We start from the raw sequence: 24,153 nt of genomic DNA, 5'->3' as shown, positions 1-24,153 counted from the left end.
GAAATCTTTTAAGAAAGCGACCAGTCGCTCGCGTTGAAGACGGTGTGGGACCAATCTGGATCAAGCCAGGATCCTTCTCAGTACTCACGTTAACAAACATGATTTCATTCATTAAGGGCTTAGAACGCCTCTCTTTCTCTCAATTTGATCAAAGTTTTGTAAAACCCGAGGAATTCCTTCCTCTTCGTTTTCATCACAATGTTCAAAAGGTTTTGAAAAACTTAGGTCGATGCAATGAATTCAAGGCACAGAAAAGACACAGCTTCTAGTCAAATACTGCCATCTCATTTGGAATTTCTGGTACAACTGGCACACGGCAGAAGCAAACATAAAAGCATGAAAAACCACTGCTGTTCATTCAAATCTGCTGGCGTTACTGGCTCCAAGGCAGAAATAGACTCAAAACAAAACAAAAAGACAAACACAAAACAAAATGGTGACGCCCGAGGTAACACCCTCCGGAATCACCCGACTCCTATATAACAGGACTGACTCGATACAACGAGACAAACCCAAAACAAAAGAGACTGACTCAAAACAAAAAGACAGACTCAAAAACAAAACAACAAGACTGACCCAATACCTAAGTCAGAATGTACAAAAACCAGCATTCACAAATGCTCAAAACAGTGCGTGCCATACACCATATCTGAAATAAACTGAACGCCGCCCGCAGGTGGTTCATCCCTCGATCACATCACATTATCCCCTACAAGTTCACTGATCAAGTGCCGATAGACTTTGCAGGACCTGGTGCGGGGATGACCCCGTTGTCAATAAAATTTTGTATCTCGTGGCGGAGACGGACGCAACTGTCGGTGTCATGACCGGTTTGTTGATGGAAAGCACAGTACTTAGTCGGGTCATGTTTTGGAGGGAGAGGATCGGGTAGGGGCCGTTGCTCTAACGGTTTCAGATGTCCTTTCCTTAGTAGGACCCCCAGGGCTTTAGATAAAGACATATAGAGTGGGGTGAAAACCCTCTTGCCTCGGGGTAGATAGTCTGATGTTTGGGGGTTTGATGTGGATGCACCAATAAAGGGAGTGGCTGCTCTTGGTGTGGTGGTGGCGACCATGCCCACTTCGGAAGATCTTGCAGCTGCGTCACCGCTGGTGGTCGCATTCGAACTGCGGGTAAACGCCCTCCTGGGCTGCTCCTTCTCCTGGTCAATGAGGCCCTGCTTCATAGCATCCTCGATCTGTACTCCCATCTCATGTAAGTCTGAAAAGGTGGGGAAGGGGAGAACGATCATTTTCTGCATAAGCTTGGGCTGGAGATTGCGCACAATCATTCGAATTTGATCTTTGTCAGTGGGCCTAAGGGTCATCATCGAGGCCTTGGCCCTCCAGCGGGCTACGAAATCAGAAAAACCCTCCTTAGGCTCTTACCTTGTTGTCTCAAGATCACGGGTTGTGACCTCGATTTGCATGTTATAGGAGTATTGTGTAACGAAGGCCTCAGCCATCTCATCCCAGTTCCGTTTGACATTGTCTTCTAGTTTTGCATACCAGATAGCGGCCATGCCTGACAGGGTCCGGCCGAATAATGAAAGTTTCTCCTGGCGCATCATTGCCTCCATCCCTGATGTGTTCTGCTGATCCATCTAACTAACTGGTATCTATCCCTGCAGCAGAAACTGAGACCTCAGCTTGACTGTTCACTGGTGGGGTGGATAAGGGCCACTGATCTGGAAACTGCTGAATTGGTGATTTGTGCCTGACTGGCCCTTTTACCCTGCCTCTGGCAAAGGAACACTAATTGCCCTTGAACTGACTCTCTGACCTGACAAAGTCTATCAGCACAAGTTCGATGAACCTCGGGGGATATTGGAGCCCTCTGAAGCTATGGTTTCCAGACTACCTAGCAAAAGAGAAAACATGCAGCATCTCAGCTCAACTTCACCAAAACAGATGCGAGTGCAGCAGGATGACTGTGCCCTCTACTGAATTCAGCCTCCAAAATTCAGCCTCAAATCTGATACCCTCAGGTAAACTGAATCCCAAAATACTGAACTGGCGCCCGCAGGCCTAATGCCCAAACTTGCAAACTGATACATGCATTCCTATAGAGACGCACTCTAAAAGCACATAACAGCTAAGTGAAAGCCAAAACACCCCTATGTTGGGGTAGGGTTTCCCTGTCCTATTTTGTCAGGAGCTAGGGTTTCACTACGCACGCAGCGGTTTCAAACAACCTATATCGGGTAAGCAACCTGTCCTAGTTTGGAATGGTCACTATGGATTCCGAATATGCACTAGGTCGAATGGTCAAAAGGGTGCCCCGGTAAAACCGGGGTTTGTGTTCCCATACTGGCAGAGCCCACAACCAGTCAGCCTTATGGTCATGCCTTGACAAGACAAGCCTCCGGCAAACCGTTCAGGAATAGCAGATGGCAAACACGGTGTACTAGGCGCACCAATGCAAATGCAATGCAAAGAAACACATAATTGTAATCAAAACAAGATATCATGAGTTCGAGTCAAGTTCTCTAAATCCTCAGCGGAGTCGCCAGAAACTGTAGACGTCCCCCGAACGCCCCGGGAGGGATGAGTCCCGTTCTGTTCATTTGGGGTCACTACAGTTCGGACTCTCAATTTGTCACGGTTCTAAATCTGAACCAAAGAGTCCAAATCCGGCAAATCGTTTTGAGAAAACAGATTTTGAAAGAAGTGTCAAACATGGACTGCTTTGCCAGATACAGAGTCGCCACCTAAATATTTTATTTTAGAGAAATTTAGGAAACCCTAACTCGTTTGCCTAAGGCCACGTGTCCGTCATCACCAAAGTTGTCTCAGCTAGGGAACTTGGGTACGATTGGGGAAGGTCACTTCGTGAGCACCTCCGCTCGCCCGATCAAAGATCGGCCTCTACTAACCATGATATCCATTTTTGAAAACATTATGCGTTCTTATTCCGGTTATTAGCCTAGATTTACTATGTGATGCGCACAACATACAAGTATAGACTAGATCGCCTGAATTGGAACAAAACATTTCATGTTTGTTTGTTTGAAAATGGTTTGATGGTGCTACTCGCAGGTAGGCTAAGACGTGGATTTACCACCCTCAGGTGGGCTTAGAAAACATGATTTTGCCACTATCTAGTGGGCTTAAAACACACAGTGAATGAATTGTTCCAATCCAAATAACCCAACCTTCACCTACAGGCATTCCGGCAGTTATATCACATAAGCAATTAGCCTCATGGTAAGCATGCTATTCATGGCAGTCACTCACACACATGCAAGGATGCTAAAGCATAAAACTCACCGAGTACTCCAAGCCAAAACAGAAGCTAGTTAGAAATCCATGCATGATCCTAACTATACAGAAGTGCCTAATGCAACACATGCAAAAATGCAACTATAGCAGGCTCGGCCATTCTAAACATGGCATATGAAATGCTACAGCTAACATGTATTCAACTTGGAATTGAAAATACAATGCACTTAGTATGATGTGCCGAGCCCGGTGCATGCAAAACAGATGAATGAATGCAAACATGCTATCATACTGTATGCTAATTGAAACATGCCCTAATCTAACCATCATAAGCTGGTAAATAAAAGGGAGAAAGACGTGGGGTTGGAAGACATACATCACACACACGCACACTTATTACAACATTGCCCTCGCGCGGAGGGTCCGAATAAATAATGCAGTCCCGAATAAATAATTATAGTCCAAATAATTACAAAACCCTAATTAATTAACAAATTAAATTAGGAAATCAATAAATTGGCATGCAAGCCAGGGACTGCCTCAAATCTGCTCCGGATGGTGAATGATGCATGCTCGGTTTGCCTTTGTCGGAGAATCCCTTGCGATGCCCCGGTTTGCCTCTGTTTGTAATTGTTCTGGGAATGCGTGCCAAGCTCCGGAAGGCTGCCGATTTCTGATTTGCTGCAACAGAGAGCAACAAAGGGGCATGGAAAAGTATTTTCACATATGTATGCATGATTACTCTTCAGGGAGTGCAGTCCTCGATCCTCGTGCCACCAATCACGCATCTCGATGCATGATGGCCGAGGAGTCGAATTGTGCAACTCAATATGGAATGAATGCATATGAAAACACAACAGGGCCTAGACTCCATCATGGATAATCCGGAGTGTCGGCGACCAGGAATTGAGATACGTTCCGTCACTCGGAGTATGAAACGTACCTCGTTTCCCGTGCTTGGGCTAATTCCTATCCCAAGCACAATGCAATATGCATGATATGCATGAAATGCAACTAAGATACAACCTAACATACACAATGCTATGAAATGGCATACACAATGCGCGGTGTAACATGGCATACACAATGCGCTAACATACAACCTAGCATACGCAATGCTATGAAATGAAATGGCATACACAATGCATAATGGACTTACACCAACATGAGTGGACCTCAGCCACACTCACATCAGTAGCCAATGGTATGAAAATGAGACACTTGAAATGCGTGCACACATGCACGCAAATCGAGGACCGATCCTAAGGCACAAATGTCACTCTAACAAGATATGGCAAGGCATGGAATATGACATATAAACATGCAAGTTTCAGCACTGAAATGCGATGCAAAATGATCCCGAAACATGGAAACATGGCTCCCGATGCATGGAATGGGACCCGAAACATGAATTTAGGCACATGGAATGACCTACGGGCTATGCAAAGCATGCATTATTTGAACATGAAGTGTGAAGACAGAATCAAGACAGTCTGAAAACAAGCATATTTACAGTTTTAAGCAAGGCCAAACAATGGACACAAATAGGACTACGCTAGTATGCAAAAATGGCCCCGTAAGAGAGGTAATGAAGCAAGTAGCAGCTTCTGGAGCCAAATGGCCAAGAGCCCTCCAACAAAGTTTAAGAGGGGCTCAAAATGAAGAACTTTACAGTTTACAATAAGCCACGAAAACAAACACAAGTATGGCTAAACTATTGTGCAAGAAATGGGCCAAAAGGGAGACAAAGAAGCAAGTGATGGTTTCTGGCCTCAAACAAAGGAGGGCCCTTCAACAAAGTTGAATAGGGGCCCAAAACATGATATTTTATAGTTAGTGACCAAACCCAAAACAGTGCACATGCAAGGCTAAAATACTATGCAAAATAAGGCCTAAAAAGGGGTTTAAACACAAGGAGCAAAAAGGGAACCTCAAACAGAAAAGGTCCCTTGATCAAACATGAAGAGAGGGTCAAAATGAGGCCATTTACAGTTCGGACCAGAGCCCAAAAAAATAAGCACAGGGGGCTAACAAAACATGCAAAAATGAGGCCAAAAGAGGGATAAAGAGGCAAGTGACAAAAGGAAGCCTCAAACAGTGAAGAGCCCTTCAACAATGTTGAAGAAGGGCTCAAAATAATCCACTTTACAGTTTATAACCAAGCTCAAAACAGTTTAAAAATAGGCCTAAAATACTATGCAAGAAAGAGGCATACAAGAGAGGTAAAGAAGCAAGTGTAAAAAGGAAGCCTCAAACAGGGAGAGGCCCTTAAACAAATATGAAAAGGAGCTCAAAATAATGCTATTTTCAGTTATGGTCAGATCCCAAATATGCAAGAAAAAGGAGCTAATGTATTGAGCAAAATAAAGCACAAAAGAGGGAGAATGAAGACTCACCCTTGTAGACTAAGCTCCAGCAGCTCTTGGCTTGAGGAAAGGGGCTTCTAAGCTCTGGAAAACTAGCTCTAAGTGTTGGAAAGGATGGTGGTGGTGTGGTGCTATGTGGTGGTGTAGAAAGGGGTGTAGGACTTGAGAGGTTTTGAGGGTTGGAGTGTAGAGAGAGAGAGATATAATGTGGGATGCTTAGAGCAATTTTGTAACCCTCAAAACACAGCTGGGGGTGCTGTTATATAGGCAAGAGTGTGGGAAAAAAAGGGGGAAATTTCAAATTCAAATTTCTCCCCCAAAAGGCCAAACCCTCGGACATGGGTGAAGTGCAAAACAGAATACATGGCTGGAATGCACTTGGGACAAGGATCATGGCCGGCCGGTTATTGAAGTTGCAGGTGGCCGGCCGGCCCTTCCCATGGCCGGCCGGGCAAGGGTCAAAAGGGTCAATCATGATTAGTGGCCGGCCATGCCAAAAAGAGGGCCTCTCATGTGTGCACAGCACAACAATGTGGTCAAAAACTGGAGAAAGTAAACCAGGAGAGAGAAAAACCCACTTTTTGGAGGGGTTCAAATGGGTCATAAAGAATTACTGGCCGGCCATATGATATTGGTGGCCACCCAGGTGTGTACAACACAAATATGTGGTTTGGGGCAACAAAAAATGGCCTTAGGGTGGTCAACATTGGCTTTCAAGTGAGAAAAACGGGCGATGGAGGGCGATGGAGGAATAAAACTGGTTGTCAGAACAATTACTGGCCTCCCACCCTTCTACGACCTTCCCAACAATGAAACAGAGGTTCCTGCCAAAAATGAACTCAAACCGATGCAAAATGGAGGTTCGGGGGCCGAAACGCGCAGCCCGAGGCCCCGAAAACTGACTGTTAGGCACCGGAAATGGTGTTCGACCACGAAGTTAGTTTTTCGAGCCACAGTGTCCCTCAAATGGGAGCAAATAAGATGCATGCCAAAAATCGAAGCAAACGGAGGTGGTTAAGTGGTCCCGAACCGAGGCACACGGCTAATGGCTCCGAAAAATCGGAAACCGGACTTCAAACGGGCAAAAATGGCCTACGACCACAAAACGTAGCCTACGGCCACTGAGAGATGATCTACGAGACCTCTCCCTCCTTTCGGGAAGAGAAAACAGAGAAAACAGAGCCTGGTTCGCAAATCCAGGTAAAGCATGAAAGAGTCCAGAAGTTCGGAGGCAAGGTTCGCAGCCGAGACTCCGCAACCTCTGAACGAGCACGATATGCAACATCACCAAGCGCTCAATCGGTGACGTCTGAGTCTTAAGGTCGGTCAAAAATGGGGTGTCTACACATACAAGTATAGACTGGGTCGCCTGAATTGGAACAAAACATTTCATGTTCGTTTGTTTGAAAATGGTTTGATGGTGCTACCCGCAAGTAGGCTAAGACGTGGATTTGCCACCCTCAGGTGGGCTTTAGAAAATATGATTTTGCCACTATCTAGTGGGCTTTAAAACTCACAGTGAATGAATTGTTCCAATCCAAATAACCCAACCTTCACCCACAGGCATTCAGGCAGTTATATCACATAAGCATATAGCCTCATGGTAAGCATGCTATCATGGCAGTCACTCACACGCATGCAAGGATGCTAAAGCATAAAACTTACCGAGTACTCCAAGCCAAAACAGAAGCTAATTAGAAATCCATGCATGATCCTAACTATACAGAAGTGCCTAATGCAACACATGCAAAAATACAACTATAGCAGGCTCGGCTATTCTAAACATGGCATATGAAATGCAACAACTAACATGTATTCAACTTGGAATTGAAAATACAATGCAGTTAGTATGATGCGCCGAGCCCGGTGCATGCAAAACAGATGAATGAATGCAAACATGCTATCATACTGTATGCTAATTGAAACATGTCCTAATCTAACCATCATAAGCGGGTAAATAAAAGGGAGAAAGACGTGGGGTTGGAAGACATACATCACACACACGCACACTTATTACAATATTGCCCTCGCGTAGAGGGTCCGAATAAATAATATACAGTCCCAAATAAATAGTACAGTCCAAATAAATAATACAGTCCAAATATGTACAGAATCCAAATTAAATAACAAATTTAACTAGGAAAGCATTAAATTGGCATGCAAGCCAGGGACTGCCTCGACTCTGCTTCGGATGATGAATGATGCATGTCCGGGTTGCTTTGGCGCAGAAATCCACTGCGATGCCCCAGTTAGCCTCTGTTTGCGATTGATTCCAGAATGCTGTGCAAGGCTTTTGAAAGGCTACTGATTCTTGATTTGCTGCAACAGAGAGCAGGAAAAGGGCATGGCAATGTATTTTCACAAATGTATGCATGCCTCGATCCTCGTGCCACCAATCACGCATCTCGATGCATGATGGCCGAGGAGTCGAATTGTGAAACTCAATATAGAATGAATGCATATGAAAACACAACAAGACCTAACTCCATCATGGGCAATCCAGAGTGTCGGTGACAGGGAATTGAGACACGTTCCGTCACTCGAAGTACGAAATGTCCCTCGTTTCCCGTGCTCGGGCTAACTCCTATCCCAAGCACAATGTAATATGCATGACATGTATGAATGCAACTAATATAGAACCTAGCATGCACAATGCTATGAAATGGCATACACGATGCACGAGATAACACGGCATACACAATGCACTAATATACAACCTAGCATACGCAATGCTATGAAATGAAATGGCATACACAATGCATAATGGACATACACCAACATGAGTGGACCTCAGCCACACTCACATCAGTAGTCAATGGTATGAAAATGAGACACTTGAAATGCGTGCACACATGCACGCAAATCGAGGACCGATCCTAAGGCACAAATGCCACTCTAACAAGACATGGCAAGGCATGGAATATGACATATAAACATGCAAGTTTCAGCACTGAAATGCGATGCAAAATGATCCCGAAACATGGAAACATGGCTCCCGATGCATGGAATGGGACCCGAAACATGAATTTAGGCACATGGAATGACCTACGGGCTATGCAAAGCATGCATTATTTGAACATGAAGTGTGAAGACAGAATCAAGACAGTATGAAAACAAGCATATTTACAGTTTTAAGCAAGGCCAAACAATGGACACAAATAGGACTAAGCTAGTATGCAAAAATGGCCCCGTAAGAGAGGTAATGAAGCAAGTAGCAGCTTCTGGACCCAAATGGCCAAGAGCCCTTCAACAAAGTTTAAGAGGGGCTCAAAATGAAGAACTTTACAGTTTACAATAAGCCACGAAAACAAACACAAGTATGGCTAAACTATTGTGCAAGAAATGGGCCAAAAGGGAGACAAAGAAGCAAGTGATGGTTTCTGGCCTCAAACAAAGGAGGGCCCTTCAACAAAGTTGAAGAGATCCCCAAAACATGGTATTTTATAGTTAGTGACCAAACCCAAAACAGTGCACATGCAAGCCTAAAATACTATGCAAAATAAGGCCTAAAAAGGGGTTTAAACACAAGGAGCAAAAAGGGAACCTCAAACAGCAAAGGTCCCTTGATCAAACATGAAGAGAGGGTCAAAATGAGGCCATTTACAGTTCGGACCAGAGCCCATAAAAATAAGCACATGGGGCTAACAAAACATGCAAAAATGAGGCCAAAAGAGGGATAAAGAGGCAAGTGACAAAAGGAAGCCTCAAACAGTGAAGAGCCCTTCAACAATGTTGAATAAGGGCTCAAAATAAACCACTTCACAGTTCATAACAAAGCTCAAAACAGTTTTCAAATAGGCCAAAAATACTATGCAAGAAAGAGGCATACAAGAGAGGTAAAGAAGCAAGTGTTAAAAGGAAGCCTCAAACAGGGAGAGGCCCTTAAACAAACATGAAAAAGAATTCAAAATAATGCTATTTTCAGTTAGGGTCGGAGCCCAAATATGCAAGAAAGAGGAGCTAATATATTGAGCAAAATAAAGCACAAAAGAAGGAGAATGAAGACTTACCCTTGTAGACAAAGCTTTGACAACTCTTGGACCAAGTTTGGTGGCTCCTTAGCTCTGGAAAACAGCTCCAAGTGGCTGGAATGGATGGTGGTGGTATGGTGCTAGGTGGTGGTGTAGAAATGGTGTAGGGTTTGGAGAGGTTTTGGTGCTTGGAAGAGAAGGAGAGGGAGGATCAATGCAAGATGCTTGAACCAATTTTTGTAACCCCTGAAATGGAAGCTGGAGGGCCTGTTATATAGGCAAGAGTGTGGGAAAAAAGGGAGGGAATTTCAAATTCAAGTTTCCCCCCCAAAAGGCCAAACCCTCGGACATGGGTGAACTGCAAAACAGAATACATGGCTGGAATGCACTTGGAACAAGGATCATGGCCGGCCGGTTATTGAAGTTGCAGGTGGCCGGCCGGCCCTCCCCATGGCTGGTCGGCCAAGGGTCCAAAGGGTCAAGAGGTATTAGTGGCCGGCCATGTCAAAAAGAGGGCCTCTCATGTGTGCACAACACAACTATGTAGTCAAAAACTGGAGAAAGTGAACCAGGAGAGAGAAAAGGCCACTTTTAGGAGGGGTTCAAAAGGGTCACAAAGAATTATTGGCCGGCCATATGATATTAGTGGCCTCCCAGGTGTGTACAACACAAATATGTGGTTTGGGGCAAGAAAAAGTGGCCTCAGGGTGGTCAACATTGGCTTTCAAGTGAGAAAAACGGGCGACGGAGGGTGATGGAGGAATAAAACTGGTTGTCAGAACAATTACTGGCCTCCCACCCTTCTACAACCTTTCTAACAAATAAACAGAGGTCCCTGCCAAAAATGAACCCAAACCGATGCAAAATAAAGGTTCGGGGGCCGAAATGCGCAGCCTGAGGCCCCGAAAACCGACTGTTAGGCACCGGAAGTGGTGTTCGACCACGAAGTTGGTTTCTCGAGCTACAGTGTCCCTCAAAAGGGAGCAAATAAGATGCATGCCAAAAATTGGAACAAACGGGGGTGGTTAAGCGGTCTCGAACCGAGGCACACGGCCAACGGCTCCGAAAAACTAGAAACCGGGCTCTAAACGGGAAAAATGGCCTACGACCACAAAACGTAGCCTACGGCCACTGAGAGATGATCTACGAGACCTCTCCCTCCCTTTGGGAAGAGAAAACAGAGAAAACAGAGCCTGGTTCGCAAACCGAGGCAAAGCATGAAAGAGTCCGGAAGTCCAGAGGCAAGGCTTGCAGCCAAGACTCTGAAACCTCTGAACGAGCACGATATGCAACATCACCAAGTGCTCAATCGGTGACGTCTGAGTCTTAAGGTCGGTCAAAAATGGGGTGTCTACAATTGTAATTTTTGAGTTCGAGTTGGCCTAGACTTGATTTGAGTTCGAGTCCATTCATGAGTCTTAATGAGCCAAAGAAATTATAAATTCATACTTGCGTATGAGATTAAAATTACAATTGTAATTTTGATTATACAATGTAGTAAAAAAAAGTCAATATCTTACTAAAACAATACGATCTACCACTATTATTATATAAATATATTATTTATAATTAACTATTATTATATATAAATAAATTTAGCTATTATTTATATTTGTATTATTTAAATATATAAATAACATACTTATTCTATTTTTTATACATATTTTTGTATTATTTAATATATAAATAATATATTTATTTTATTATTTAATAAATATTAAACAAGTAAACTAACTAGCGAAATTTTAGTATAATTAGATTTGTTTATTAAATTTTTAATGAATTTAAATTTAAATTCAAATCTAAATGTAATAAAAATTTAACAAATTAAATTCAACCGAGCCTTTATCTAATGGAGATTGAACTTGCTATCAGGCCAATCTGTTCATTTCAACGGTGCTAGGGACCCCCAGCACCCCCAGTTTTTTTTCATTGGTCCAGAATTTTTTTTTTTTTTTCTTTCTTTCCAATCACCCACAGCCACGTGGGCTGGGGGTCACTAGGGGTCCGGGGAAACTGGGGGTCTGCCGCATTAATCCTGTTCATTTGCTGCTCTAAGGGCATCTGCAATGAAAGGGTTAACCCTTCCACTAGTGTCTAGGGGTGTAATTTGGGCGGGTTCAACTCGAGCAACTCGAGTTCAGTTCGAATTTTTTTAGGACTTGAACAAAATATTTTTAAATTCGGTACGTGTTTGGGTAAAAATTCAGAAGCCCGAATTAAATTTGGGCGGACTTGGGCAAAGACATCAAGTAACCCGAGCAACCCAAAGCCCGAATTATATATATATAGATATATAAAAATATTAAATATATATATATATATATATATATATAAATTATTAGCCATTACATGATTTTAAAATAATTTATATTATTAAATTATATTGAATGTATATTATATATATAAATAACATAAAATCTTACTTTTTTTTCTTTTTATTTTCACTCATAAATTGTAAGGACTACTATAGTGGCATCTTTCTTATATTATATAAATTATTTATTTTGATGGTATTAATGACTTTCTATTTTTTTTAAAAAAATTGTAAATAGAGTCAAATTTTAATAATTTAATAATGTAGCTGGGAAAAAAAACACTGAAATTCATTTACAATTCGGGCAATTCGGGCAACTCGGGCAATTTGGGTTTAAGTCGGGTCGGGCTTGGGCAGACAACCTCGGGTTACAATTCGGACTTGGGCGGGCTTGGGCAAGTCTCAGCACAATTTGGACTGAGCTTGAACAGCCTCCCAACCCGACCGAACCCGCCCGAGTTGCACCCCTACTGGTGTCAAGTGTTATTTATTTGGCTAGTCAAATTGGTTTTTGCTCCTACGATGGAGCTGTTAAGAGGGATGGAGGTGACCAAAAATTGTGTCAGATGCTAATGTTTGTGTTAATTGCGGCGAGCAAATTAACAAGGGAGGGAGAGAGAGACGGGATTGACAGGACTGACAGTGCAGTGGGGTGGGGTCCACTGCACTTTTCAATTATTTTATGTTATTTATTGTTTATATATATATTCTTAACACATGTCTTAACACATTTATTGTATCACTACTCACTCTTTAAAATTAACAAACTCTTAACACACCATAACACATATTTTTAGACCTCACTTTTATCACTTTTTATTATGTAATACACACTTGAACAAATAATTTTAACAATCCCAGTGTAGATGCTCTAACTACACAATCGGGGAGCCCACTTGCTAAAAGCCCAAACCTTCTTTTGGCATTGGAATATTCAATTAGGGCCCACTGAGATATTTTTCCTCTTTACAGATTTGCCTTTTTATTTTTATTTTTAATTTTAATTATAATAAAATAAACAGCATTGGATTATTTTCATTAATTTTAAAATATTATTCATGAAATTTATTTTTTTCAATATTTTTTTTATAAATTTTTAAAACACTTTTTTACACAAATCTAAATAGTATTAAATAATGTTTCAAAAACACTCGTTAAATGTTAATAAGTGCTTCTAAGGCACTGTTTAGTATTAAAATTGGGATAAAAAAATTTCTTAAAAATAAATATAAAGCTAGAAAGGATATTAATTTAGTGAAAAATATATTAAATTTAGTAAAAAACAATATCTCGTAATATGATTTGAGTTTGAGAGGCAATTTGTGGTTGTCAACTGGTCATAGTTTGTAAAATATCTTTCGGAAGGATATGGAGTGCTATTAAAAATCTACTGTGTTCAGTATTGTTTTCAAGAACTTATGTTTTATTTATTTTTAAAAATTAAAATTAAAACTAAAATTAAAATTTTGTTTAACAGTTTGTTTTTAAAAACAATTTTGGAATAAGAAAATATAAATAATCAAGCTACACCAAACACGGTCTCTCTTTGTTAGCCACCAATTTTGTTTTAGGCCATCTCAATTATGTTTTTGAAACCAAAATGTGACACTGGCTACATGGTTGATTCTGCATTTAATTTTCTATTCTTTAAATGATTAAAATTTTTATGATCTATTATTGCCTTTGTTATAATGTTGTGAAATTTCAGATTGCAAGAAATTGCTGAGGAATTCTCTGGTTCTAATTGGTGAAATAGGAGGGAATGATTACAACCATGCATTTGATTCAGGAAGAAACATAGAAGAGATCCAATCATTTGTACCTCCTGTTATTAATGCTATTGGTTCTGCCATCAATGTAAGAACTTTTTTAACTAATGTCAGCCAAACAGTCTTGATTTTTTGTGTAAACTAATGGGCCGGGTTGTACCGGCTTGAAATTTTAATCACCAAGCTAAGGCCCGTGGGCTTTGATTGGTCGGCAGACCGAGTTTGAGTCGACTCATCTTAGGTAGCGTTTGGTAGAGTTTTGTAAATGTGATTTGAGAGTATGAGTTGTATTTTGAGTTTGTGTATTGTGAAATTATGATTTGAGTGTAGAAAATTTGTTTGGTAAAGAGTTTTGAAAATAATTTTGAAAAGAGTTTTGATTTGAGTGGAGAATTATTGATGTGACATTTGATATGTGATACAAAAATTTACAACTCATAACTAAACATACAACTCAAAATTATTTTAAAGTACATAAAAAATTTTAAAAATTTCAGAAAATGTTTTTTTTGATTATATAAATCAATTGCAAAAAAAAAAAAAAAAAAAAATTCGCTATTCGGGTCAACCGGCCGGACGTTCCCGTCAGGTAAAATTTTCAAAAAAAAAAAAAAAGAAAAACCCGTCTGTCAAAACAGAAAACCACAGGTGTTCTGTGCAGAGTTTTGGAATCATCGTTTGAGAACACTAACCAAACACCATACTTGAATTAAGGTGTGGAATCATGATTTGAATTCACAACCAAACAGAGCCTAGATTCTTGAAGTCCAAACCTTACCTATGGGCTTAAAATACAGATTCATGAGCTTAGGACCCACTAGGCTATTTCCCCTTATTTAGGGTTTATATTGATTTTTTTTTTTTGGTATTAAATAAAAAAAATCATTGTGTAAATAAGGGGTTACAATACAAAAGTTTAAGCTTGGGTTTGACAATAGTATTTTTAGTTTTATTTATTTATTTATTTATAAGAATGAAATTGTTTCAATTTTTTAGCCTTGGGAAAGTTTAGGCAAGTTGATTTTATCTTTTTGCTTTTTTTAAAATATATATATATATATATATATTTAAAGATCCTGAAAAGTAAAAGATTTTAAAGTAAGTTTTACTTTTTTATTTTTTCCCTAACGACCCAAAAAAAAAAAAAAAAACCAAAAAGACAAAAACGAAGTGGCACTTTGAGCCATTGTCAAACATGGATGAATCTTATTAAAAAGTTGCTTTTCACAATTATCATCTAAAAAATTTGTAGCCAAACAGTCTAGGTTTTGTAAACTTAAACAGTTAAAAAAAAAGGGGAAACTTACTGATAAGTCTCATGTACTAAGTTCAAAACCCAGCTAATCCCAAAACAAAATACTTGCACCAATTAGTCCAATACATTTTTAATTGTTACCAAAAAATCCTTTTTTTTTTTAATTTACAGACACTGTTCACATCTTACTACCGTCGGACTTCCGTCAAACGGTCGTCGGAGACTCGTCGGAATGTTCAACATCGCCGGAGACTCGTCGGAATGTTTAAAACATGTTATGAAACTGTAAAATTTTACAATTCTAAAAAATGTTATAAAACTGCAAAATTTCACAGTTTTAAACCATGATTCATTCCAGCACCAAAAAAAAAAATTGAAACTGCAAAGTTTTACAGTTTTCACCGCCTGTAACTAAAACTCGAAAATTACTTGTTCAGAATTCGAAAATTTTCTCATTACAAATCTGTGTGATATCTGTACAAATCTGAGTCATTACAGATCTGTTTCAATGATATTATAGATCTATTTCATCATCAACAACAACAATCATAGATCAACAACTATCCCAAAAAAAATCTGTAAATAAAGAGAGAAAGAGAGAGAAATTGACAAAGATATATACACAAATCTGTTCAATCTAAGCACAGATCTGAGGATGAGCGTCTTCTTGTTCTTGTTCTTTATCGTCTTCTTGTTCTTGTTCTTCATCGCCTTCTTGTTTGACTTTAGGACTGAGATTAGGGTTAGAGGAGAAGGCGTAAAGAGGGAAGCAAAAAGCAGAGAGAGAGAGGGGAAAGGACTTTTGGGTGTACTCAAAAAGTTATGGGATTAAATGGTGTCCACATGTTCCACATGGGACCTATAGGTAATTTCCCCAAAAAAAAGAAGGCTAAAAAAGCCGTAGTCAAACAAGGCCCAAAGTGCATCACAAGTTTATGAGCTGGGTTCTAGGTAGCCTACTATAGGCCGGGCATGGTCCAAACCTTTACGCCCAAGCCTAGCACATATATTTTAGTGCTGGTTTGGACTGACTCATTCTTGGGCCGGGCCTTGGCTGGGGTACCCAAGGGGATGTGGGTACTTGGTGGGCTGTGTGCTTCGGCCTTTGTGATGAGGCCCAAAAGAATTTGTTGGCGGATTTTACTACATAGCTCCAAATCAAGCTATTTAGTTGTTTTATGGAACTAATTTTTTTGTCATTTTGGGATATACATATTTGTAGGAGTTGATTGAGCTTGGGGCAGTGACACTCATGGTTCCAGGGAACTTCCCTATTGGGTGCCTACCAACTTACTTAACAAATTTCATGAGTTCAAATAAAGAAGCCTACGATCCCGAAACTGGCTGCCTTATATGGTTGAATGAGTTTGCTGTGTACCACAATGATATGCTTCAAATAGAATTGAATCGGATTAAAAAATTTCATCCTTATGCTACAATTATCTACGCAGATTATTACAACGCTGCAATGAGCTTCTTTCGATCTCCTATCGAATACGGTAATCTTATATACATCATTTTATTCATTTCATATCACTGCAATGGTGGGTCTTGTTTTTTCTATGCAACAAAATTACTGCAACTCTTTTATTATATGTTGATTGGTAATCCATATGAGAAAAATAGAATTAAAGGGTTAAGAAAACTCCCTTGGAAATTTTTTAGTATTTAATAAAAAACTGATGAGCAATAAGACTTAAAATGTAATGTTGTTTAGAGTAAAAGCAAGATCTAATAGCATTAGAAAACAATCAACTAAGGCAATTTTTTTTGCCAAGCAAGAAAATAATATAGAAAATTACTAAAAGCTATAAATTTGTGTGCTAAACTCAAGTATGAGGAAAGATACTAGAAGGTCATAGAAACGTGCCATAATAAATTGAAAATTCCTAGAAAAAAAATATAACCAAAACAATTATTTTTTATAATGGAAAAATCACTAATTTAAGGGCCAAAACCAACGAATTATTTTAATATCCGCATTAGGTCACGGAAAAACAATGAGTTTTTCTTGTTAGACTGTTTCCAATAAAAAACGGGCCTTTTGGTTTAAATCCATCTACGTGGAGCTGAATTTATAAATATTACTTTGTGATCCGATGGTCAAACTCAAGTATTGGGCTGTTATCATGTCTGTGTCAGCCTCTCACGACTTGACTTTGAAACCAAGAATTTATAGGCTTTTTGGCTCGGTTTTGAAATATAGTATTCTAGATTGAATTGGGCTAATAATTTCAATATATACTAGGCAAATGAGCATATTTACTGCAAATTTATAATCTTTGACATTTTGATTTAAGGGTTTAGTGGAGGAGCTCTCACTGCATGCTGTGGAGCAGGAGGTCCCTACAATTTTGACCCATCTGTGGAGTGTGGGTATCCAGCATCAACAGCTTGTGATGACCCTTCTTCACATGCTAGCTGGGATGGTTTACACATGACAGAGGCAGCTTATAGACGGATTGCGAAAGGGTTATTACAAGGACCATACACTGTCCCTCCCATTAACACCTCATCCTGTGTTTCGCTTCCTGTGATCAGTACTAAATCTTCCAAGTAGGTTGGAGAATCATGCTCTCTGTCACAGGCGTTCCTTACACTGAATAATGCTTTATTTGATGGAAAATTGGATCTCAGTGTCGTGCAATTTGGTTTTTTTAAATGGGTTCTGGGCAGACTTGAAACAAATTTAACAAATTGCAGTTGAAACCATGGTGGAACCCAAAAATAGTGGAACCCACATTAATAAATAAACGTGGTATTTATTATTATGAATGGTTGACCTAATGCTCTAAACTTTTTCTAGAGCATGGTTGAGTAGAACAAGATGTATACAACCTTATCATTATTTTTCGAGATACGGTTTCGTTACTAGAACTCGAGTGGCAAGGACACAAACAAAAAGTCATATTGTTGACTGTATTGCTTTTTTGTCTAGTAGTAAAAATATATGATAAAGAAATCCATATGTGTATTAAACCCATTTCAAAAAGAAATGAAAAGATTTTCATCAAAACTGTGTCTTTTAGATGGTAAATCAAGGTGAGAAAGAGTAATATTTTTTTTTTTTTTAAAGAAAAAAAAATAGGGTGAACAACAAAGAAAATAAGAGGCTTGTTGGGGTACTGCAACCAGTTATAGGCTTGTAGCTTGTGGATATGGTTGGATAAAACAAGGTAGAGGCAAAATGGGCATGGCATCTATAGTTCCTTCCCTATTTATGGTAGCTAAGGTGTTTGTTTCAAGGAAAATGAGTGGGAGTACTAATTAGTGCTACCACTAATGATGTGGCAGTAGGTCCCACCATGAATGATTTGATGTTTTGGCCTTGGTGTTGTATTTTTTTTCTTTTTTTATTGAGTGTCATGTCATTAGTGGTCTTTTTAGAGCTCCAAAATTAGTGGTCTCTATTATTGCTGTTGTTTCAATGCCTCTTAGGCAAGTCTTCAATTGTAGCAGGGTTTCGCCTTCATGTTTTGTTAGTCTATTGGGGTTTCGGTGATTGAAGCATGTTATTTGAGTTTATTATCAACCTCTATTTATCAATAAAGTTCATATTTTCTTTGATAAAAAAAGGAAAAGAAAAAAAAGACCAACCTCTAGTCATTAATGTGCCAATTTAATACTGCTCTATCTTTCTGTTAGCAAAAATATGGTTTAAGTCAAATCGATAAAGAAGATTAGACAGAGAAACCAAAATTTTACAAAAAACAAACATATCAAGCAATTGTGGTTGATGCCCTATACCTTGACAGATTCAAGGGTTTTTTTGGAAGTCATCGACAGAGAAAAAAAACTAAAAACTGATATTGTATTGCTGAAATTGTTACTTGTAACAAAAATTTGAACAAGAACAAAACAAAAGGGCAAACTTCACTTTACCCCTGTGGTTTGGGGCAGGTGCGGATTACCTATTGACATTCGAATATCAGCATATAACCCCTCTGTGGTTAATGATTTAAGTGCACAGTTAACACCGTTAATGTCATAATTAAGTAAAAAGACTATTTTATCCTTATATATATAACCCTTCTTTACCATTCCTCATTTAACAGCAAAATCATCAATTTACAGTCTACCCTCATCTTCATCAACAATTTACAATTTCATCAATATCCAGATCTGGAGAACTTCATTTGGGGAAATTCAATCATATACACAAATTCATATATATATATATATATATATGATCTTCAATTTTTTAAACCTTCTCAAAAATTTATTTCAGTGCCAGATCCTAACTAAATCAAGAAAACAAAAACCCAACAATAAAAATCATCAATCTCAATAAACCACAAAATTGAAGAACTAAAACATACCCAGATAAGGAAACATAAAACCCCAGCAAAAACAAGATAAAATTGAAGAACTAAAACAAACCCACATAAGGATTTGAGAACCAGACCGAGAAAACAAAAACCCAAAATATAATATATATATATATATAATTGTTGGCTTTTTGGCTTTTCGAAGGGTATTTTTGTAAATGTGAGCGTGCCAGCAAGGATCAATCAGTCCTTACAGAAATTGTGATTGCCAACCAATTACCAGACGATTGTGTTTTAGTTCTTTCAGCCTCAATGAAGAGGACTTTTACTGGTGGCTTGACTTAGGAGAAATTAAAAGGAATAACAGTAATATGAAGAACAATTGAAGTATTTCATTAAAATGAACACTTACAATGGTCCAAACTCAGCCTCGGAGAGGTTTACAACAGCAATCCACTTGAATCTACTTGAAACTACTCCTATGAATCGAAGTGCAGTGCGGGTATTTAAAGTGCAGGTATTTAAAGAACAGGTATTTAAAGACTGAAAATGTAAAAGACTGGAGAAGAAAATATATGAAGTAAATGACTGATTTGTATGATCTGAGTTCCCCCCTTTTCCTGGGGGTCTCTCTGCTATTTATACTTGTCAAAGATGACCTTCGAACTGCTCTTCGAACCGTCGAACTGCCCCTCCATGATCGCTGATCATGTTGCCTTAGAAGTAGCTCCATTATGCCACCATTTGCAGTTAGGCTTCCCTCATGTATTTGAATTTGAGTATGAGTAACCGTTGAAGCCACGTCACCTTGCATTTCTTTACTGATCCAATGTTGCTCAGACCATGTGAGAACCAATTATCATCACCACGTGTACGATCAGGATTGGAGACTTAAATTATTTTCCAATAATACCCTTATTCTGCCACGTGTCAGACTGTAACTGGCTTTTACAAAATATATAGCTAACATTACCCCCCGCACTAATATACCCAATACTTGGTGATATTAGTGGACCAAGAAGCTTTTCCCGCGCTTTTGGATCGTGTATGGAATTCATCTCCAGGAAACATAACCGTCACCTATTTGATGATTATTTGCATTAATTCCCTTTTGATTCTGTTGAATATCCCAACACCTTAGTATTCGAACAGACCATGGCTAAACCAACTCCCTTTTTTACTGATCAAGCATACGAAGAGTCATTAGGTAATGCTGATCCCCCTCGAAAGAACCTCCACGCATTCATTAGCCACCTTTATCCACCTCCCTATATTCAGGTTATGGATGCCTTTGCGAATTATCATCCTTTGGACCACGAATATATTGCCCTTAAGACTTCTACGACCGTAGATACAAGAAGTTCTTCCTCTGATTCTTCCTTGTATTTCGAACGAACTGCTTTTGATTCCTCGATTCAGCAATTTGCAGCCATGGATTTAGGAAAAAATTCTGCATGGAATGAGGCTACAACTTCTTCATCTCCTGGGGCCTCTGGCTGGACCAATTGGTCAACACCTGAGACTTATGATTTGAGGGAGCGAATCAATCACCATTTCGTTGAATTCACTGACCCTTTGGAATTTCCTTCCTACGCTCGAAGTTCAGTGGTCTATCCTTATGTGCCCATTGACCAACGACGTAGCTTGGAGGAGAACTTGCTTGTGGCTTGGTATACATCTTCTATACCTACGAAGATAGTGCCTGCTATCCGGCGCTCAGAAGAAGCACAAGGGTACAACCCATCATTCTTAGCCAAGAAGGCGAAGATCTGCTCTTCTGACTGGCTTGCTTATATTAATGCCTTTGTTCCTTCTGCTCCCGCGCCATCTCCTATAATGGAAGCATCCACACTTTCTTCTCCATCCTTTGAAGCTGAAGCATCTACATCTTCTTCTTCACTGTTTGAAGCAGAACCATCCACTCCGTCTCCTCCTCCTACTTTGTCCTGGACGGAGAAACTAAGGCTTGCCCTTCCAATGGACAAAGTTTTTCCACCTTATCAACCTCCGTCACCCCCTTCTCCAGCTGAGCGAAAGCAAGCTCAACTTTTGCTCGCGGCTTTCTCCCACCTGCCTTTCAATGTTATTGAGGATGACATTCTTCTTAAGAACTTTCAATGGGCTTGTGATGTCCTGACTAGGGTTATGTCCTCAACCCTCTTGCCCAAGCAGAGCTTCATTTGTTTTTGGGCCAACTTCCAGTGCTCCTTTATTGGCATCGGAATTCCATGGTCACCATGCAATCTTTAGACCAACTTTCGTCTCTGCGAATTCAGGCCCAGTATGAAGCAGAAAACTTCATCGAAGAATTCGACGACTTCAAGAATAAAGATTCTGCATATTGGGATGATTTGGTCGTAGATGAATGGGAACAAAGATTAAGGGAGGAGGCTTTTGAAATAAAGGCTGAAGAGCTCTATTATGAAGTGAGAGCACATCAGCTCATGCAGCCAACTCTTGAAGAAATAGAAGATATGATAAAGAAAGAACAGAAATTCATTGACCATTGTTGGACTAAATTTCATGATCTTGTTATCTATTTTATTCCTTATTTTTATGAACTTGAGTTTGTACCCAAATGGGGTTATTCAATGTAATCTCTTTATCTTTAATACAAACAAAGTTCTTTTGCACTCGCCATTGCTCGACTCTGCTTCCTTTTATATTTTGAAACTAATTTAGAGCTTCGAATTGGACAACCTCATCCTTCGAATTATATACCAATCATGTCTTTTTCCAATTCATGGAGTAAAATTGACAATTCTGGCAGATATTATCTTAGTGCTTTGATTTCAACAACTTTACTCTTCAACACTAACTGTAACCAATATATGGTCATGGTTGATATAATCAATCAATTTCAAATTGACCATTTTTTCTTTCGAAGAGTAATATGTACAAAAAACCAACAATTGGTTTTGATGCTTCGAACAGTGTTTCTCATACTCAGAGAATACTAGGGTTTGCTCCGAAGGTCGTTACTTTGATTCATAATCCCTAAACAGGTCTTTAAACCCTTCGAAATAGACCAATAATCAAGCAATTTAGCACCTTTAAGCATATAATAGGCTTCGAAGCCGGCTCATGTATTTCGAAGCCGTTGTTATTTGATTTTTTGGCGCCAACATCTTGTCTTCGAAGCCAAATATTTCATTTTGAAGCTGGCCCCAATCCCGGAATAAGCTCTTCCCTCCAAAACTATCAATATTGAAAGAGATTCCTCGCATTCGTACTTTTAGTTCTTAACGACTTACAGGGTACAATTTCGGACACCAAGGTTTTAAAACCCTCTCGTTTCGTGTTCCGAAATCTCTTGCTTTTTACAAACCCTTCTCTCTACTGGTTCCTCTTTGCTTCGGTCTTCATCTTCTGAAGAGTGTATCATCAATGGCTTCTTCTTCACCAAAAGTGCCAGCCCCAGAGCGCGTAGGCTCATCTTTAGCTTTGAAGAGGCTTATTGACGCAGAATGTGAGAAGTACAAGGCTGGAGAGAAAAGCGCTATCGATGGGCGTATCTTCGTCCCTCGTCATCATGAGCAGCAGAACTACGTGCTCGGACCAATTTTCAAGGAAGTCCTTACTGAGCTCCCAACCTTTTATCCGCGTCTGGTGGACCAACGTCTCCTTTATGAAGATGGCCTTGACTGGAAGAACTGGAGAAGCAATCGTCCTCATCGATGCTGGCCCACGATAAGACCGGAATGGCAAGAATGGTATGATCGGATCATTCCTGCTAAGACACTGGACCTCCAAGAGCTCTGCCTCCTCGATGCTCTTCGACTATCTAGGGTAACTATCTCGGAGGACCCTTTCCTAGTTCCTACTGCTTTGTGCTTTTGGAACCCCGTCTTCAATTTCTTTCAATTTAGATGTGGGATGATGGCCCCCACTGTTCTTGATATTTGCCATCTATTAGGAGTATCCCCCATTGGTACCCCCATCATACCAGATTTTCCTGACTTAGCAGTCCCTTTCTCCCTCCCCTCTCTTAATTCATCTTACAGTGATTTTGTTAGAGCTGAGAACAAAAGAGTGGGTCCAGTAACTGATAGGGAATTCTTTTCCTTTTTATTATATTGGCTTTGCAAATTTCTTTTCTGCACCTCCTCCCAAAGAATCATGCCTGAATTTGCTCCTCTTGCCAAAGCCTTGGTTTTGCAGAAAAGAGTAGCCTTAGCCCCATACATTCTGGGTCATGTATATAGAGTTTGTTCCCTCTTTTGTGAGAAACCCTTAGATGCTAATCAAGGGGGACCATTTTGGATCCTTCAGCTTTGGCTCTTTGCCTATTTTACTGAACTACAATCCAAATGCCTTAAATTTTCTGGGCTACACTCTCTTACTCATGGCATAAAACTAGTCAATGCTTCACTTTATCCAGCTACTTTTGCCTTTTATTTCTCCTTCTTTCATCAACTACCAGCTGCTCTTCCTGATCACCATTTCCGTCCCTTCGAAGCTAGCATAGGTCCAGCCTGGTTGAGTCACTTCCTCAGTGACAGGCTCTGTGCCTTACCTATTCACAAAGATATGTGGGCTTCCCTACTGATCCCTAGAGAACTGTTTATTGGGACCACCAACCCCAGAGCCTATAAATGCATAGCTGAGCCTTATTGTCCTGCTCAATTTGCTAGACAATTTGGCCTCACACAAGGAGTTCCAATACCTCTCTGCAGCAACACCAACCTAACTCTGACCAAGAGAGATTTGAAGGTTCGAAAGTCAAGGCTAGAAGAGGCAACCTTCAAGTTTATGGATGATCTGGCCACTTTTGAGTACATCCCTTTCATTCCTCAAGGCACCTTTTTGAAAAGATATCAGAGTTGGTGGGTGAGTAATATGGAAGTTTATTTAGTTGAAGGTGATCAGAAACAAAAGAAGCAGAGACTGCTTGAGCCTGAGAAGAAAACAATTGAGGTGCAAGAAGAAGGAAAAGAAGATGCAAAAGATCAAGAGCATGAGTCACCCTTGATGAGGAGGAAAGGG

General features: G+C 39.8%; 1 protein-coding gene across 1 annotated transcript in view; it reads left to right on the top strand.

Annotated features, from left to right (window-relative positions):
* Positions 1-17,950, top strand: part of LOC114294983 (GDSL esterase/lipase At1g28580-like) — a 64,469-nt gene extending 46,519 nt beyond the window's left edge. Inside the window, exons 3-5 of the mRNA XM_028239166.2 lie at positions 13,584-13,732; positions 16,122-16,398; positions 17,200-17,950. Coding sequence (XP_028094967.2) covers positions 13,584-13,732; positions 16,122-16,398; positions 17,200-17,459 — 686 coding nt within the window. The 3' untranslated portion in view covers positions 17,460-17,950. The remainder of the gene's footprint in view (positions 1-13,583; positions 13,733-16,121; positions 16,399-17,199) is intronic.
* Positions 17,951-24,153: the final 6,203 nt, after the last annotated feature.

Source organism: Camellia sinensis, chromosome 9, assembly GCF_055761805.1.
Source record: "Camellia sinensis isolate YWXY chromosome 9, ASM5576180v1, whole genome shotgun sequence".
Taxonomy (NCBI): domain Eukaryota; kingdom Viridiplantae; phylum Streptophyta; class Magnoliopsida; order Ericales; family Theaceae; genus Camellia; species Camellia sinensis.
This window is presented reverse-complemented; position numbering and strand designations above follow the sequence as displayed.